We start from the raw sequence: 19144 nt of genomic DNA, 5'->3' as shown, positions 1-19144 counted from the left end.
TGGCATGACAAGGAATAATGGACACAAATTATTAGAGAGTAGATTTAGATTAGACATCCACAAGAACTACTTCACAGTTAGGGTGGCTAGGAGCTGGAACCAGCTTCCAAGGGAAGTGGTGCTGGCTCCTACCCTGGGGATCTTTAAGAAGAGGCTTGATGACTACCTGCTGGAATCATTTGAGTCCAGTCTTTTCTCCCACCCAGGCGGGGGGGTCAGACTTGAAGATCTACAAGGTCCCTTCCGACCCTACTTCTATGATTCTATGTATTGAACAGATAAAATATAGTACCAAACATTAATCTAAACATGGTGAAAAGAACTCTTTCAATCCAATATTAAAAATGACAGCAACAAGCAATTAGAGACAGAGAGCCAAATTCATCCCTTATGTCACTCTGGCATTTGCGCTAACCCCTAGTGATCTGGCATTCGCTGAGTATATTAAAACAGCCCACAATGCTAGGAATCAGGGTTTGCTCTATATTAGTATTTTTGAGAAAGAAGCAATGCAGGGGAAGGAACTATTTCATGTAAATGATTTCCATTTGCAAAATAAGTGAATGTCAAATTAATGCAAGATAAACTAAACTAATCTATCACTTACATATCTTCTAACCAAAACATGAAGACTGCTATTATCAGACCTTAATTTTACCCAAAGAATTTCCTGGCAGCTCCTCCTCCTTACACAAGGTCTGAATTTAGCCCAGCATTAACCTTTATTTTAAGAAATGTATTTCCCCCCCACCATCCCCCATCCATGGATTTCTGCTCTTTCTAGTAGAATATAAATTAAAGATTTAACTTTAGAAGAGAACACAATACTAAATTTTAGGGATCTAAATTTTAGGGGACTAAAATAGCATATTTTAGTCAAATGCTACAATTTTATATAAGACAACTTTGTATTTCAGGAAGAGGGTACAATAAGAGTGAATTTGGAACATTAGTTTCTCTTTGTTTCTGTTGTCTTTATTATACTTTTGGATGAGAAAACATACTGGAGAACACACTGAAAATACATTGGCTCAGGAAAGCACTACCCCACCTATTTCTGCAAAGAAAATGGGCATCAACTTTGATTAATGTTGATACGTTTATAGGGGCGTGTGAAGCTTCAGACACTGATTCAATATTTGGAGAAGATTCGGCCCAAATCGGAGGCCGAATCACCGAATCCAAATCGATCTGGGAGACAAGAAAAAAAAACTCTGAATCTATTTGGAACCTCTGAATCAATTCAGAAAAGATTTGGAAGGCAGTCCTTCTGGGGAACAGAAATTAAGAAAAGGAAGGGGGAACAGAGGGGAAAGACTGGCATCTGTAGCTGGCCAGTGACTCTGACCTTTCCCCGAGTCCCCTTCCAACCACAGTGCTCTGGGGTAGGGAGGTAGAAACAGCATATAAGCCCGTGTCTGCAGCCTTTCTGTCCCTTTTGTGAACTGTTTCTGCCTGAGCAACAGCATCTGAAAGGTACTACTGGACTGGCTTGGCTTCCTAGTCCAGCTTTTCCCTAGGCCACTTTTCCCCAGGCTCCTTCCCTGCCTGGGGTCCTCTCCTGCCCCTGCCCCCTTCCCCCTTACCTGAGGTTCCAGCACAGGGCAGCCACGTGGTCCCAGGCCAGAAGCCCCAACTGGGGCTTCCAGCCGGGGGTCGGACCCTGCTGTTGTGGGAACCCGCTAGACTTCCCCTGGGTCCTACTGCTCCTGGCTCCAGTCATTTTTGACAGGAACCAAGGGCAGATGAATATTAATTTTCTAAATTATTTAGGGAGCCCACAGGCAGTATTTTTCCCACCCCTGCCCTAGAGCTAGGTTTCCTACTCCAGAGAGCACTTTGGAGGAGGTTGAGGCTGTGGAGGCAAGTGAACATTGAACTTCACTTCATCTATCTCCCAAGTACAGAAACTCATAGACTCAATATAGACATTGGCTTTATGACACACCACAACCTGCCTGACATTTGACTCCCCAGGTAGCAGCAGATACCTGTCTATTTTTACTCACTACATCCTCCTTCCCCGCTATCCCAGCCTGTCTCTAAACCACTGACACCTCCATTTCCATTTTCACTGACTAGCTTTCTTGCCTGCATTGCATGCCAGCCTCTGGCTTCTTTACTATTCCATTGATCCAGGAAGAGCACACACACCAACTAGATGCTTCCTCGGCCTGATGAAGGGTTTGTAAACCCAAAAGCTTGCAAAGAAGAATTTCTCCAACTATTCAGTTGGTCTAATAAAAGATAATCAGATTGCCTAAGAATCTTGTCTAGGCTATGTCCTTAGACCAACATGGCTACAACCTATACTCCTTAACACACACAAGTAACACGAGTTTTGCTTTCAGCAGTTTGAGATACAGTTTCACAGAAACTCCTGCACTGCTCTGCCTGAAACTTAGCAGGCCTCCCTCATGCCCACACGAGGGCAATGTATGTGGTAGGACAGGACAGCCATCTAATGCCCCGCTCTCAGAGCTGAAGGTGACAGTTTAGTTTCTCACCAGCCAGCAGGGAAAGAACATCTCCCTGCTGAGCTCCTGTGACAGGAAGAACTAGGAGGTATAAGGATCTGGGGCTATATGGGGAGGAGGCCCCACATTATCCTGGGCATGACCTAAAACTGAACCCTGTCAGGATAGGGAGGCCTGGTGGGACTTCCAGTGGCACAGCAGCCCCAGGAAATGCCAGGACCGCAAACCTCCCTGGTGAAAGGCAGGTAGGAGCAGGAGTCATCTGATAACCTCCAGCCACCACACGGTCCTGGCTGGGGAAAGCCCAGACCTGTAAGATGTTTGAGAGGCCTGAGGCTTACTGGTTGCAGTGGAGTTGTGAGGGTGAGAATGGAGCTATTGTGCCTACAGTTTTCACCCCACTGCACCTTAACACATATACAAAGTCACATACATCATGAGTTTTGCTTGGCAGCAGTTATGTGCAGGGGTTTCTGGTAAACTGCACGTCAATCTCCTTGAAACTTGGCATGACTCATGCCCTCAGAAGGGGCTACTATCCCAGCTGCTTTCACCCAAATCTGCCAAAAAATGACAAAATTATAGGTATTTAATTGATTCACCATTATAGCTTATGGCTGAATCTCCGAATCAGCACCAAATCTTTCAAAGCCGATTTGGCCGAATCGATTTGTGATAGTGATCTGAATCAAATCACTGTCCTCCAAATCAGCCAAACCCAAGTCAAATACTTCCCTGTTCGCACAGGCCTAACGTTTATGCCAAAGGATATACAAGTCTAGTATTCAAGGACACCTTTCAATATATCTTCTAATTAGAAATGAAGTATTTTAATATCTATTTAGTGCTCAATTTTGTTTGCTTCACACAAATTAAAAATATTTTACAAAGATATCTGATACAGTCTAGTTCTGCATTACTGGTCATTTGAATCTCTCATTATTTAGACACGGAAAGAACCCTCCTAATTGTTCTTATATGTTAGCATCTTTTGAAAGGATGATACACTGCTAAGACTATTTATTCAGAAGGTATGGATATAATGCTTCTCTGTGGCGATAACAGCTCAGTATTCAACTAAAAACATATTGCTTGCGTTTGTCATGAAATACATTCAACGTTATTGAGATCAGAATTTCTGCCAAATGTATAATGTTATCCATATACTAAATATAGTTTCTTCAGTAATTATATAAAAACAATAAAATTACAAATTTAGATCCCAAATCCCCACAAAAATTAAACACATATTTAAGGTTCACTAAATGCTTAAGGCATTTTTTCTAATTGGGACCCAAGCCATACTAATTAATCTGTTTCTTCCCCCTTTTTTAAAATTTAATGAAGGCACTCTCATATCAGCACAAAACAGCTCCATACATTTCACTTTATGGAAAAAAAGTGACTACATACTATAAAAAGTACCATATGTAGTAGGTATGCATTTCTCATTCCATTCTCTCCAAACTTACTTTTCTTACCTCTTTCGCACTGAGGGCCAGTAAATCCATACACACATGCACAACGGTTGGGTCCAATACACCGTCCTCCATTTTGGCAACCATTTTCACAGACAGCTGTATTTAAAAAAAAGAAGTTTGAAATTAGGCTGGCTATTAAAAGCAAATTTTGCAATGTTTCAAATCAAGTACGAATACTAATCTTTCATCAGCATCATGGTGGAGTCGAAGTAGAGCTAGTTTTTAAAAACAATATTTTAGCAAAAATGCTTAGAGATGTTTTTAGCCTGAAACTGTCTGTACACACCTTCATGAAAAGGGGTATTTTTTGTTCCTTCATAACTCAAAAACCATCTGCTATACAAAGTTTAGTAAGGTTTTAATTGCAAGTCCTGAATGGGAACTTAAATCAGTAGAGGTGTACCGATAGAGATTTTTTGGGCAGATACTGATAGCCACTTTTTAAGGAGGCATATCGGCCAATACCAATCCAATTTCTGATATGCAGCCCAGCAGCTTGAAGAGTAGTGTCCAGCTGGGTAGTCTGTGGTCATGGAAGGGGAGGGGGAAGGGAAGGGGCGTGGGGAGACAGGGGAAGATCAAGGCCCCTATGGTGAGAGAGGGAGTGAGGCAGGAGCTGAGGCAGACGCTCATCCAAGGGATGTGGGGGGACGGGCAGTTCCCGCCACTGCGTGCACCCTGGGAGGCATGGGGGGGTGCTCCCCCTGGATATGCACACAGGGCAGGGTAGACTGCCACTGTAGGCAGGGCCAGGGGCTTCATCAGGTTCTTCCCAGAGGGGGCTGAGCTGGGCTGCACTCGGGGCAGACAGTGGTGGTGGTAGGAGTGGGGTTAGGGAGGCTACAGCAAATTGTGGGGTGGCTACAGAGCCCCCCTGTAACCCTTCCCCAGCACCACTGCCACCCACCCTGAGCGCAGCCCAGCCCCTGCTGGGAAGAGCCGAGTGCAGCCCCAGCCCCGGCCCCAGCCTGCAGTGGCAGCCACCCCACCCCGCCCTACATAGATCCGGGGGCACACGCCCCCTAAACCCTCCTGTGGTGCATGCAGGAGCTGGGGTCATGCATCCCTCCCACCCCTTGCTGTCCCTGACTCCCTGTCCCCTGGACAAGCTGCAGCTCTGTCCTGCCCTGGCTGGGCAGCACCTGTCCCAGCCCCACTCCCTCCCTTACTGCAGGGGCCTCAACCTGCACTCCTTCCCCTCCATAGTCTTTCCCTTCCCCCTCCTCTTCCACCACAACAGACTTACCAGCTGGATGCAGCTCTCCAAGCTGCCAGGCTGCATTCATGGCCCCTTGCATGCTGCAGCTGCGTGCATGCAAGGGGCATGTATCGGCCACTTTACCAGCTGCATCAGGCAAAAAAAGCTGATCTCCAAAATAGTTAATTTTCTTTATATCAGTGCTGATCCAATATTGGATCAATGTATCGATGCATCTCTATTAGAAAAAAATTTTTTTTTTTTAACTATTCGGTGGTCAATCAAAGAATGTCCAAGTAGGTTTTGGACTCTTCCATGCATTTTTTAAATCAATGTCTAACTTGTGTCCATTTATTCTTTTTGTAGGAATTGTCCCATCTGGCCAAAGTAGAAAGCAGAGCAGCACTTTAAGCAAGTGATAGCTTGGTTCAGTGACACAACTGGTATCTGGGTCTTGAATATAAAATTTCAGAACAAGAAATTATTCAGAGACTGAACTGTATTAATCTATCTCAATAGAGATTATGACTTCTTACCCCATTACCTGGACTAGCTATTCCTCCAGGTGTTAACCTCTTTATTCATTTTAACTAATCTAATCGATCTACGAATTCCTTTGCTTAGCAGCATCCTATCCCCTTCTATAGAAAAGATTTCCTTTCTGCCAGTCCATTCCTAGCTTCTGATAAAGTAGGTTGTTGCCTACAAAAAAAGACTCATGGCTCTTTGAATTCATCTTCAGGAAAGTTATTAAGTGAATATTCTTCCTAACAGGAATAATTATAAAATCTCATACACTTTTCTTTATTTTTTAAACAGAAATAATTGTTCCTGAAAACTGTACACAAAATACACTCCAAAGTGAAAGAAATGTGTTTGAAGTGACAGAAGATATAGGACTCACTCTCAGAAAGAAAAGGAGGTGGAGGGCAAGAAGACCTCAATTCAGCCTCAAAATTAGATAGTGCTAGCCCAGGGGTGGGCAATTCTTTCAGGCAGAGGGCTGCTTCCTCAGTTTTGGCAAGCTTTTGAGGGCCACATGGGTATCCCCACCTCTTGACAGGTGCCCCAGCCCCTGGTCACCATCATGGGACCAATGTCTCAATGTCTTGGGAACAATGTCCCAGGCCCAGCACTGGTGGGGCGCAGCCTGGCAGAGGTGTGTGGAGCCAGACTGGGCTGCACCAGCAGGGAGACAGGGGAACTGGCCCAGCTTCACAGAGCCCCTGCTGGCCGGGACCCTGTAACCCTGCCATCCTACTCTGGGCCCTGCTGGTGCTGGCCCTGGACATCAGTGCAGGCCCCACACTCCTGTGCCTGCTCACTGCCAGTGCCCTCCCAGCCCCACAGTACAGGCAGGGGGAAGTGCACAGCCCCAACCCCCTGCTCCCCAGCAGAGAAAGAGCTGGTTTGGAGCACAGGGAAAAGCGGCCTCTCACCCACTGCTCCCTGCTGCAGCTGCTCACAACCCACATGGGGCTGTCCTGAGCAGACACAAGCAGCCCCACATGCTGGACAGCACAGAGGCGGCGGTGGCAGCCTCATCGGCTCGAGCTCTGAGCAGGCAGCAGCAAACGCTGCCCAGCGTGGCAAGTGGGGGGCCGCAGCTGCTGCCACCATGGCGCAGCCCCGATGGGTGAACCCAGAGCTGGCACAGGGCCTAGGCTGGCAGTGGGGCCAGTTTACAAGCTGGTGCTGAGTGAGGGGAAAAGCAGTCCCTCACCACCGCTGGGGCTGCCTGTGCCTGCTCAGGACAACCCTGCAGGGGCTGCAAGCAGCTGCAGCAGGGAGGCCAGGCCACGGGGCGGACAAGGGGCCACTTTCCTCCCATGCTCAGCATCAGTTCCTTCCTTGTCCTTCCCCCCACCACTTACCTGAGCTTTCCGCACCAGGGTAACCACATGGTCCTAGGCCAGAAGACCCTGCTGGGGCTCCTGGCTGAGGGGGTGGGGCCAGGCAGGCCCTGCTGTTGCAGAAGCCCTCTGAGGATTCCCCTGGGTCCTAGTGCCCTGGGTTCCTGTCATTTCTGACAGGAACCAAGGACAGATAAATTTTAATTTTCAACATTTTTTTAGGGGCCCCACAGGCCAGAAAGAATGGCCTCATAGGCTGGATCTGGCCCGCAGGCTATATTTTGCCCACCCCTGTGCTGGCCAGAGGCATGGCTACAGCCCTAAAGAGAATGCACCAATGCATCTGATCTCCAAGCGGTTTCCACAAGTGTGTTTCCTATGTCACCCCAACAAGAAATTAAACCTATTATTTCTTGATGTACTTGCCCTGCAAATAATTTGAATTCCATCAATTCTGAAAAGTACTTGTGCACTCGCTTGCAAAATATGAGCGATGAAGAGATAGATCACCTGCTGACTAGCGTGCCTATTCATATTACTGCCCTTAATCTGTTCTGCCTCATTTAAGGCTGGCTATCTCTGGGCTCTGCAAAACTGTACAGAAAAATGTGTACATGTACTCTGAGAGAAGACAGTTCCACTATCTTTACAGCCTGCCAAAACAACAACGCAGAGAGATTTGAGTCTTAAAGTTTCTAACTTAGGTCTCTCCTACTTATGGATAGGGTTATAAAATGTTTGACTACCCGGTGCCAAAACATCTCAAAACTCCAGAGATGTTAAATCTTTTAAACCAGAAAAAATGTAGACATGCTTACTATATCACAAGGAGAAACACATAAAAATGCACTGTTATCTAGAAATGTGATAAAGCTTGTATATCTTATCAGGGCCTATAAAACTGAATTAGTTTTCATTCAGAGTGCAAATGACATACTAAATTCAGAGACTTCTGTATGCCTGTTACTGCATGTAGTACTTGAATTACATACAATACTTTGTGGAGAAAAAATGTTTTTCCATATCTCAAAAACAATGGACTTAGAATATGATAATGCTTTAATTAAAGAAATGCTTATTTCTATTCAGACATGAATTTCAATCCTGTCTAGAAGCTAATTTTTTAAATCTTAATTAAGGACTTGATCCTCAACTGTGCAATCCCAGAGCTCATTACAACAGAAGTGCTCAACCCCTAGTCCATGGGCTAGATCCAGCCCTCGGCACTATGTCATCCAGACATGGGGTTTCCAACAGGTCCATGAGAAGCCTTGCAAGATTTGGCCCTGGGCACTAGATTGGGAACATAGAGTGGCGCAGGACTGGATCCCCGCATGTAAGGTTGGATGGGAACATGATCCCCAAGGACACAGGGCGGGATAGAGAAAACACATATCCAGATCCAGCCCACGGACTGGTCTTAAGCCATTTATCTGGCCTACAGAGCCAAAACCTTGAACAACACTGCATTATACAATCACAGCTTGAGACCAAGTCCTTCTCAATTAAATATCACTGTTCAGTATGACCCAAAAAAGAATCAACAGAATTTGTCCCAACTGCTAAAGTTATTAACAAAGGGACTTCTAGTCACAAGTTTGCCAGGAACATATGCTCTCAGACCAATCGCACCATGATCTCTCAAGATTTGGGTCTTGGATACACGTGACATGGCCATCAAAGGGTTGCTAACAGTGGCTTCACCACTGTTTCTCTGGGTTTGGCATGCAGGAGCAGAGGTAGATGGGAAGCGTATGTGCAAGAGTGTGCACCCTGGCAGCAGTATGGATACATACAAACATACCCATATGGCACACACAAGACTGCCCTTTGGTGCTCAGCACAGGCTAAAATGTCTCAAACAAGAGAGAGGGCTTAGATATATTTTTCCAACAGCATCTCTTTTAGAAACAAACTAATTGCAGGAAAGAAAAATACTTACTAACTCACTTTAAACAATTCATATCTTGTTACTTGCCATATTTATGTTAACTGCTAATATCAGATGGACATGTGTCGCATTTAATTCTTTTACTCTTTCCTCATAAACCAATCTCTGTACCCTTAATCATTTTAATCATTCTCCAAATTTATATAGTTTGTCAGTATCTTTGTGGGAGAAGAGCCATGTAGATGTGTGTGAATAATTTGTTTTTCAGTTTCCCACATGAAGGAAAAGCAAAGGACACTGAACACTAGATTTTCACAAGACTGATGGGAAAAAGGTGGTGTCCCCTCTCCCACACATACGCATTTCTGTCCAACAGCTCAATGACTAGACCACTTATGCAGGATCTAGGAGACACAGGAATTTGAATCCATTATCTTCCAGGAAAGTGCCCTACCCACCAAACTGTTAACTATTCTGGAGTGGGGAATGCTCTTATTCCCTACTGTTGACCCTAATATAAAAATAAACACACATTCAATGGAGCCGGCACTGCAACCTGCATCTCTCTCCTACTGGGTGAGCATCCTAATCACTAGGCTGCAGATCTGTTCCTTCTTTCCCCACCAATCAATTGTTTAAGTATTTTACACAAAGTAGAACAGCTCCAGCAGGAAGGATTAGGAGACACTCACCTAAGAATATCCTGCAACTTAATAATTAGGGTACTTGATTGATTCAAGTTCCTATCATGAGCCAAGCACAGAATGAACTTGTATTTGGTTTTGCACTTCCCTCTTGAGTGCCATAGTGGTCTCATGTCTGGGTGAATGTCTGAAGAGACATATAGTTTGATGATTAGGACATTCACCTGGGTTATAACCCTTAACCCAGTAAATATTTATTTATACAAAATTGGAACAAGGTCTTTTTTCCTCTATCCCTCCCTCTTCCCTCTTTGATACCCTACAGCAACACGGTTCAAACACTCTCTTGGGAGATGTGACTTGGAATCCCACACCTGATCCCAAGTCTTTCATATCCTTGGTGAGTAATTTAATCATTCCTTGGATAAAAGAGATCACCATCATGTCATGGACAAGTTTTATCTAGCCAAAACTATTCACTGGACTCAACCAAATGCGAAACTGTAAATATGCATTTTGGTTTCAGGATCAATAAAATACATATGTACAATTCATTGAGAAAATTCACCCCAGTGAAGAAAACAGTTTAAACTACATTGTAGTGTAAGTGCAGCCCCAAAAGCAAACAGAGAAGTATGTTTAAACTGCCTTCCTTGGATATATTAGGTCTTTGCATACATAACCCATATGTATAGTACTGGTTTCTGCCCTCCTACTCGCTGCAAATTCATACAGCTAATTTGAACAAGCAAGTGTTGTAGGACTCAGGCCTATAAGGATGAAATAGAGAAGTTACTTACGCTGCCCACAGTACGTTCCAACATAGCCCTTCTGGCACTGGCACTGATCATCTGTACAAGTACCACCGTTCATGCACCTGATATTGCACTGCTGTACTATAAGGGGACAGAGACGGATGTATGCGTTAGTATTAAAGAACGCTGCAAACAGTGACTAAAAGCAAAGCCTTCAAAAGCAAATATAGTATGTATCCAATACATGATGTAATGAAAATACTCACCTAGTGATGCATACATATGTCTAATATCTTAAAAGACATTATAAACATATCAAGGGAAAATAATCTTTCTAAGAACACATATCACAACTTACAACTACCAATTATCTTGTAGGATTTTGCAACTAAATTTCAATTTCACAAAATCGTATTACAAGATATATATACATATACACACGCATTCTAGGTCTGCCTAGAAATTCCATTTTTCTTTTATCACATACAGGTATTGCTTACATAGAACGCTGACAGAGAAAGAGATATTCTAAAGTATAAATCATGTAGCTGCATTGTGCAATGATTATATTGTCTAATGTGTTTGTTTAAAACATTTCTAATTTTAGAAAAGTGATCATTTATAAAAGAACAATTAAAGACAAAACTAAAGAAGAGCAAATATTATAAGTCCTTACTTGACTTTGATCCACAGATAGGTGATATTTGTCCACTGGAACAAGTGCACATATTAGGACGGGAACAAAAGCCATCACCACAACTATTTCTACAAATTGCTGGAAAAAAATGCATTTAAGGCAGTGATTAACAATGTGTTTTTCATCTTCAGTTTACTAAAACATTTTTTGTTAATAAACTATATTCAGATGTTTTGTTGTTTTAAAGATAAATTAGTCAGAAAATAATGCATGCCTTCAAGTGAGACAGAAATAAGTTCTATTTACTGATGGAATTATACAACATTAGATGCATGCCAAAATAACTCTCAAAATTAGTGGAAGAGGAGTGCTTTCTTGGCAAATCATTTTTTTAATTAAATTTAAAACTATACTGTCAAGACTAATAAAACCAAAATATTACTCTTCAAGTAATATCCTTACCAAACAAGATTTTTCCTAATTAGGAATATCAGTCTCCAAAACAAGCAATGAAACAGAATTAAAATTATTTGCTGTAGATGGTCTGACAAAGAAAACACCCAAATAGGGATCTGAGTTTTGAAGAACAGGATAATCTTCATACATAAAAGCACTGCATGTCCAAAATGCAGATTACTAGATAGATATTTTTTACTTCATATTTTTCAGAAATGATACTGAAAATATTTCTCATCCACGGTTTTAAATTTGGCACCATTTTTACCTCCCAGTCAGTCAGCAGCAATCAACAGGGCCACCAGGGCCCCACTGCCAATTAGTAACAGGAGTGGTACATGGGGGAATCTGCAAAATTAAAGGAGCTACTGCACAGCCCACTTCCACCATTAATTCAGTAGGGCCCTAGTCATTAGGATGGTATGTTTCACTCAGTATTAAGAAAACCATGAAAATGTTAAGGGCCATATACAGATCTCTTTGGCCATGTCCAGATAAGCATGGACATTTGGTTCTCTAGGGACAACTAGTGGCAGCGCATCTTGTGCTGCTCATAGTTGTCCTGGTGCCACACACACTCTGGCACATGGCAGGTTACCCTGGGTGGAGTACGGGAGGCTTATCTGGCATCCTGTTAGCCTTACAGGGCTGCAGCAGCAATCCTGCCCTCAGAGCCTGGCTCGCAGTTGGAGTGTGGCTCTAGCTGGCCAGGTTCCAATTTTGAGTGGAGCACATTACTCCCACGTGCACTGCTCCACCTTTTTTTTTTCCCCAGGGGTGTTTTTGACCCCTGGATATCCAGGGGTAAACCCCTCCACCAAAAACCCCACACTTCACCCGTTTTCCATGCTGCAAGGGAGAATGTGCAGTATGTGGCACTGCAGGCATGTCTGTGGCACCACATACCGCTCAGCTGCGGTCACCTGGACATGGCCTTTAAATTCATATTAATTGTTCTTATTTTTTAATATGAAGAATAGAATCTAAGCCTCAAAACAGTACAATGAGAACTACACATGGCTCCCAATGAAGGATGAACACCATGAACACAAGAGACAAAACAGAATCAGAGTCTACATGTGGACAACCCTGCACCTATGAATCCAAGGTGAACTACCTTTCCTGGAAGTCTAACATCTCCATAAATTGTGTAGCAGCAGGAGAGAAATATATGCAAAGGAATCTGTGTGTTGACAAAATCACATTCCAAGCCCTTAAACAAAAGAGCCCCAAAAGAAAGAGTATATGTCCCAGAATTTTTGTATTTGAATTCTGGCTTCAGAAAATGTATTAATAAAATTAAAAGCTATCTAACTTCTTTAGCAAAGCAAGCATGAAGTTATTTGCCTTCTTGCTCCATTATACAAACAGAAATGTGTTTTGTGCAGATTTACCATCTTGGATTGTCCTTTCCCCCTCAAAAACAAACTCTGTACTGATGCCAAACATGGCCAAGAACAAACTAGGTAAACAATATTATGTGCCTCTGTGTCCTCCTTGAAATCATCCATTAAAATTCCAACATCCCTCAAAGAGTAGACAAGCCTCACCTCAAAATGCCGATGAATTTCTTTTTCTTTTTCCTATTTCCTATCAGAGGCACATTAAGGACCTGCCAATTTCATCTAAAAATAGACTATGCCTGAAGTATGCCTTCCCCTTGGTAAGCCTAAGCCTCAATGAACCTGATAAGCAGGGATCCTGATTTTCTCTGTTTAAAACCTCCAGTTCTCTGATAAAACCCGCAAGTTCTCCAATTAAAAACTCAAGCTCCACAATCAAAATGAAACACCACTATATATATACACTGATATATATATATATAGGCATCAGTTGAACACAATGTTTTATTGATATATTTACAAAGAAATTTTAAAGAAATTTGGAAGCTTACCAGTGTCTCAATCACTATAGTAAAACAAATTCCAAATACTTACACATTTTGGAATTGCTTTATCATGGAAAATCAGAGCTCTCCCTGCCTCCTTCACTCACCAGGATGCAGGTCCAGCTGCAGCTGTCCCCCCGTCCCACACTTCTTTGTGGCACTGAGCAGCCCTTACAGGCCAGTGCCTAGCCCCTGCCATTTCCCCCCCTCTGCCAAGCCACAGCCCCCCACTCACTCCCCATTCACAGCCCCCCACCCAGCCCTACAGGGAGGGGAAGGCCCTAGTTGCCAAGGCTATGGGGCCAGGGATCCAGGCCCACAGCCCCTGTGCCTGAGCCCCAGATGCTGCCCACAGGAGGCAGTGGCTGCTGCAGCAGAGCAGAGTGCGGAGCCTGGCTCCCCACCCCCACAGGCAGCACAGCCAGGGTGGAGCCCATGGGGGTGAGCGGCTGCAGGCTGGCCACTACGGGCTTTGGTCTCCCCATCCTGTTGTCCTCCCTCCAGGGGCTCTGAAGGCCAGCAGGTGGGACCTGGCATGGCAAGGTGAAGCAGGAATTGGTGGAGAAGCCTAGTGTCACTACCACAAGCACCATGCTGCCATGGTGAGGCACCCGCTGCTCACCCAGCAGCAGCAGAGGTGGCAGTGGGGGTTGTGCCCCCTGCTGCTGCCAGGCAGGCAGGGGATGCCTCGCCTTGGCAGCATGGGACTCTTAGCAGTGGCACCGAGCTTCTCTGCCCAGCCCCAACCTGCGGCATCAGGTCCCGCCCACTGGGCCACAGAGCCCCTGGGGAGAGGGCACCATAGTGGGCAGCCAACACCCATCCCACGCACAAATCTGGGGGGCACATGCCCCCTTGAGAGTGTATGTAGTGGCAGGGAGCCATGCCCCTCCTCCCCCAGACAAGCTGCCCAGGCCTAAGCCACACGCACTGCCCACTAAGCCACACGCACTGCCTGGGTTGGACAGCACCCCAGCCCCAACCCTAGCCCTGCCCAACTCCTTTCCTCCCTAAAAGGGCCTCAGCTGCCCTCCCTCTACCCAGACTTACCTGCAGGAGCTGCTTTCCAGGCTGCCTGGCAGCCATGTGCATACGCACATTCACATGGCACCCCCTGACAGACCACCTTCCTCCTGTTCCCCCCAGCTCCTTGCAGGCTAGAACTCTGCTAGCCTGCAAGGGGAAACCTGCTTTAACCCACATTTTTCTCCTTTAAAGGAGAAAATCTGGGTTTTTCCCCTTAAAAAATGAGAAAATCCAGGGCTTTTTCTGTTGCAGCCAGAAAACCCAGATCTCTACTGATAAGGACATCTCCTCTATTACTAGATTTATTTGTCACGGAAGTATGCAAATGTCTTCTAAAAAAAGGACTAGATGACAATTTTTGACCTGATGAACACTTTGAGAGAGAAGTAGCAATGCTGTGTGATAATTGCAACACAATTTATACTAATAACTGACACATTTCAAAGATGTAAATCATTAAACTAGCCTATGAATAATTCAGCTAATCTTCAAAGAAAGTAGAACACTGCAAACTTCTGTTGATTGGGTCTGTTACCTGGAAATTTTTTCTTATGCGGCACGAGGAATTAGGATTCATCATTCAAAATACCTAAGTAAATTTGATAATTAAATCTCAAGAGTCTGTTTTAAGGCATCTATGCAGAAGGATAATGGACCTAACCTGTTAATATAGTGATAGAAACTTGCCACAGAAAATGCAAAGACAAAACCCAGAACAAAATGAAAACTGCGCTGACAAAGGACTCTAAGAGTTGTTTCCATAAACACAAGCTCTTAGGCTAAGTACAGACAGCCAAAAAGCCCCAAACTGAATCAATTCAATCTGTGCAGGTTAGTCTAAGCTGCGTAGATTGAGCCAAAAAGCAAGTTAAAAGACATTTATTTTTGACTCTAGAAATGTAGCCACATGCCTGCAGTGGCTCAGGCCAGAAGCTGGGGGGCCCTAGAGTATGCCTCTCTGCTCAACTGGAGCAGACAGCTTGGGCCAAGGCTAGCCCACATACCCCTGTGGGGGGGCAGGGAGGGACAATGCAAAGAATCCTGAGATGCTGGGGGACTGTGAGTTAACTTGAATCTGGAGGGCATCTGGGACAGAAGTTCAAGAAACGAATTTAACCAAAATCAGTTAAGCCTGATACTACATCTATCCAGGTTTACCTTAAACTAGTTTCAGCCATTTAAGAAGCAATTTATGTGTACTGAACTTCTGCTGTGTTACAAGTTTGAATGCGTTTCCAATCACTTACACCAGTTTGTGTGTAATTTCTGTCCCTAGCCCTAATGCTTTACTATTCTCTAGAGATGCAGCAATACTTAGGTCTGATATTGGATCGGCACTGATATAAAGAAAATTGACTGCATCAGAAATCAGCCTGATGTGGCCAATAATTTGGCCAATAAATACGCATGCATGTCTGCAGCTGCAGCGCAGCATGCAGGCAGGGAGGAGCACACCCTGGCAGTGCGGACAGCTGTGTGCAGTTGGTAAGTCTGTTGAGGTAGAAGGGAAGGGGGGAAGAAAGGGGTGTAGAGGGGCAGATCTACACCCCTTGCAGTGAAGGAGGGAGTGGGACCAGGGCTGGGGCAGGCACTGCCCAACCGGGGCAAGGTGAGCGTGTGATAGAGCTCTTCTGTGGGGTACAGGGAGAGGAGGGCACTACCCCACCCCACACATGTTAATTACAACACCTGGGAAACAGACTACCCAAAGTTGATTTTTTGAAGTCAGAAGTTGATTTTTTTTCCAATCCACAGAGAGAGAGGAAAACAAAACAGAACAGGTCAATTTCTTAAGACAAGATCTATACCAGAAATGCTTGTTGATTAAAGAATGTCAACTTAGGGTGCAAGTCTTTATCACATTTTGATACATGTAGAATACCCAACTGTACATGCAATTAAGAAAGTGCTTTTGCCAGTATAATTTACTTCATTTGAGGCAATGAGCTTTACTAGCAACTCATCTCCACTAGAGGGGTTACTGGCTTAGGTATCCTTCTCTCATAACCTGGCATAACTGAACAGCTGTTGTGTAGTGTTTTAAGGGAGACCACTTGTAACAAAAATTTACAGTCAATATAGAAACATGTTCCCCTCTTCCACTGCCTACGACTCACTGAAAGCAGTATCAGATGTAACAACCCACCCAATCTCTGAGTCCTATTTGCCCAATTTTGTGCCACTTAATCAGTGAATTTATTATTAAGTCAAAAAGAATAGAGTTCTCTGTGTAGATAAGTCACATGAAGTCAATGGGAGTTTTCTGCATGAAAACAAACCCAAGATAAGAACCTTAGTATGTCCTGTGTGCCAGATTTTTTAAAGGTATTGTGGCACCTAAAGATGCATTAGGCAAACTGACATTTCTGAAAAGCATGAAGGTATGTAACTGTCATTAATTTCAACACAGGTGTGCCTCTACTTTGGACATAACATCTAATCCCATTAGATGCCCATGTGTATGTTTATGTACTATAATACCTTGGCGGGGGGAATCAGTCTCTCAATGCTGCTTATAAATTTTACATTAAGTGTCCCTTGGGCTAACAGCCAAGGTACAAAAGACAGCAAATGCAGAGTTACATGCACTCAAGTATTCTCATTATCCCACTGCTAGGGATAGACTTCTGTGTTCCGAATTCTTTTCTGTAAAACATTAAGGCCAACCCAGGGTCAACATACCTGGCACAGCTGAAGGTAATGTTAACAAGACCTATTTAGATATACAAAAGAAAAAAAAATGTCAAAAAAGACCAACAGTACTGGCTTATTAGGCAATGGCCCTTCCATTGCTGACTTGAAAAAGCCTACATTTTCTTCTCATTCCCCATTTTGTGCCTAAACATCTATGATTTGGTAGACAGAGCATTACAGAGCATATCCCAGCAGACCTACAGAATATATTTCTGAATTTGAAAGGTGAAGTCTGGCATGTTTGTAAGGAAAACAGATAAAGACAAGACACTTAAAGGCTGGGATGAATGGCTACAGTGCCTCATTAAAGCTACAGTTCAAAGAAAGAAAAAAAAGTATGCTTCTGAAATCAATTATAATCCAACAGACAGAAACTCTAGTTTAATTTTATATTTCCTTTCTAGGTAGACAATTTTTCCTAACTAGGGAACTCAGACTTGCTTTCTTTTGCCAAGCCATGTCAACAGCTAGCTCCATCAGCTCAACAGTCACGCTGACCAATGCAATATCAGTCTATAGGCTTTATAACTTCATAGCTATTAAACCATAACTAAAAATTACAAGCAGGAGCATAAGCATCCCTACACACTACAGAAGTTCCTCACAACATTGTAGCTTTGCCATTCCGTGTTTGCAACAGAAGTTCTTAGAAAACTTCAGATTCCACTTGTTCCACATTTGGATGTTTTCCATTTTGACTGCTAATCACTTGATTTACGAATCTTTTGAGCTAAATGGATCCATGCCTCTTATGAATGTACCAAACAAAATACAATGATTTGCCAATCTTGCTGTTATGGGAACTGTGAGCCAATAATTTTTTTTTTTTTTTTTTTTTTAGGTGTCAACTTGTCAAATGAATTTCAAGATGAATCCCACATTATTAAACTGAACAAAGCAGGATAATTCAGGGAAGACCATTTCAGCCCATTATTACCCCCATGGAATTGTAAATAAATAAATAAATAAAAATGGAAGTCAGACACTTACGAACAATACACTGATTTCCTCCAGGGAGCGTTTTCCATCCAGGGCAACAATAGGAGTGGAATCTAGAGCCACACACATTTGGCCTGTCACACAGACACACAAATAAAGGCATATGCAAAAAACACAGTTCACTATAAACATACAGCCATGGGTTTACATACTCAAAAAGAAAAGATAATAAATCTACCGGTCACATCACAAAAATGCTAATTTGCCAAAAAAAAACAAACCCAAAAAACAAAACCCCCAAAAAAGAAAGAGACAAAATCCATACCCCTAAACACACCAAATACCTATATATTAATATGCCTCCCAAAACCAAGCTAAGCTTTCTTCTGATAGAAGCTGATAAAACCAACTCCTCCAATGAACTCAACTCATTTTGCTTAACATGGTTTTCAATGTTTGAATGTGGGGAGGGGGAGGGAAGGAGGGAGCGAGGAAAAGCAGTGGAGCAAATCCGTTTGGTGGCGCATCTCTTCCGCTTTCAGTCAAACAAGCGCCAATGGACCAAGGACATATTGGGCCCCGGGGTGCCTAGGAACAGTCCTTTTTTTCCCACAACACCAACCAAAAAAAGCCCACTTGCCTCTCCAAAATGACCTAACCCTGCCACACAGTTTGTTAAGTGAGAAGTTCTCAGACAGAGGAGAGGGGCCTCCTGCCTGAGGGGGTCGATCAGGACAACAAACCAAAAGTGCAGCACACCACGTACAAAACCCCCATTGCCCAGGCGCAGCTCTCCAGCAGGTATCCATGCAGGCAGCACAAAGCCCTGAGCCAAGAGGCACAGCGCAGCATTTAAAGCTGTCCAGGCTGCTGGGACTGAAGCGACATCCTGACTTGCCCCCACGGAAGCAACACCGTGGTAACATTTTGCGCCTCGCCCCCACCGCAGCACCATTTTTCACTTTTTCTCAACATGAAGCGAGACTGGGGGGGGTCACCTGAACCCCACGGCCTCCAGGCCTGGGCTTGGGGAGCATCCGAAGCGCCAGGTGGGGAGGTCCGGGGACACTTAGCTGGACAGACTCATTGACTGAAGTGATAAAGATGAGCTGTGCTCAGTCCAGCTTTGGGACTTGATTATCAGGCTTGCACCCAAGGGAATCAGGAAAGTAAGATCATAGAAAAAATAATAATAATTTGGCCGG

The 19144-nt window shown here is 44.0% G+C and overlaps 1 protein-coding gene across 4 annotated transcripts in view; it reads right to left on the bottom strand.

The window, feature by feature from the left end:
• The window catches only part of FBN2 (fibrillin 2), a 283527-nt gene extending 265410 nt beyond the window's left edge, over positions 1-18117 (bottom strand). For 3 of the 4 annotated variants that reach the window (XM_019554934.1, XM_019554938.1, XM_019554937.1), the window contains exons 1-4: positions 17991-18117; positions 10976-11074; positions 10345-10440; positions 3950-4054 (exon numbers count right to left, since the gene is read on the bottom strand). In XM_019554934.1, coding sequence (XP_019410479.1) covers positions 3950-4054; positions 10345-10440; positions 10976-11074; positions 17991-18102 — 412 coding nt within the window. In that variant the 5' untranslated portion in view covers positions 18103-18117. The remainder of the gene's footprint in view (positions 1-3949; positions 4055-10344; positions 10441-10975; positions 11075-17990) is intronic. The other variant, XM_019554936.1, reaches the window with a different exon arrangement.
• Positions 18118-19144: the final 1027 nt, after the last annotated feature.

This window comes from Crocodylus porosus, unplaced genomic scaffold (genome assembly GCF_001723895.1).
Source record: "Crocodylus porosus isolate Cpor-Errol unplaced genomic scaffold, CroPor_comp1, whole genome shotgun sequence".
Classification (NCBI taxonomy): Eukaryota; Metazoa; Chordata; order Crocodylia; family Crocodylidae; genus Crocodylus; species Crocodylus porosus.
This window is presented reverse-complemented; position numbering and strand designations above follow the sequence as displayed.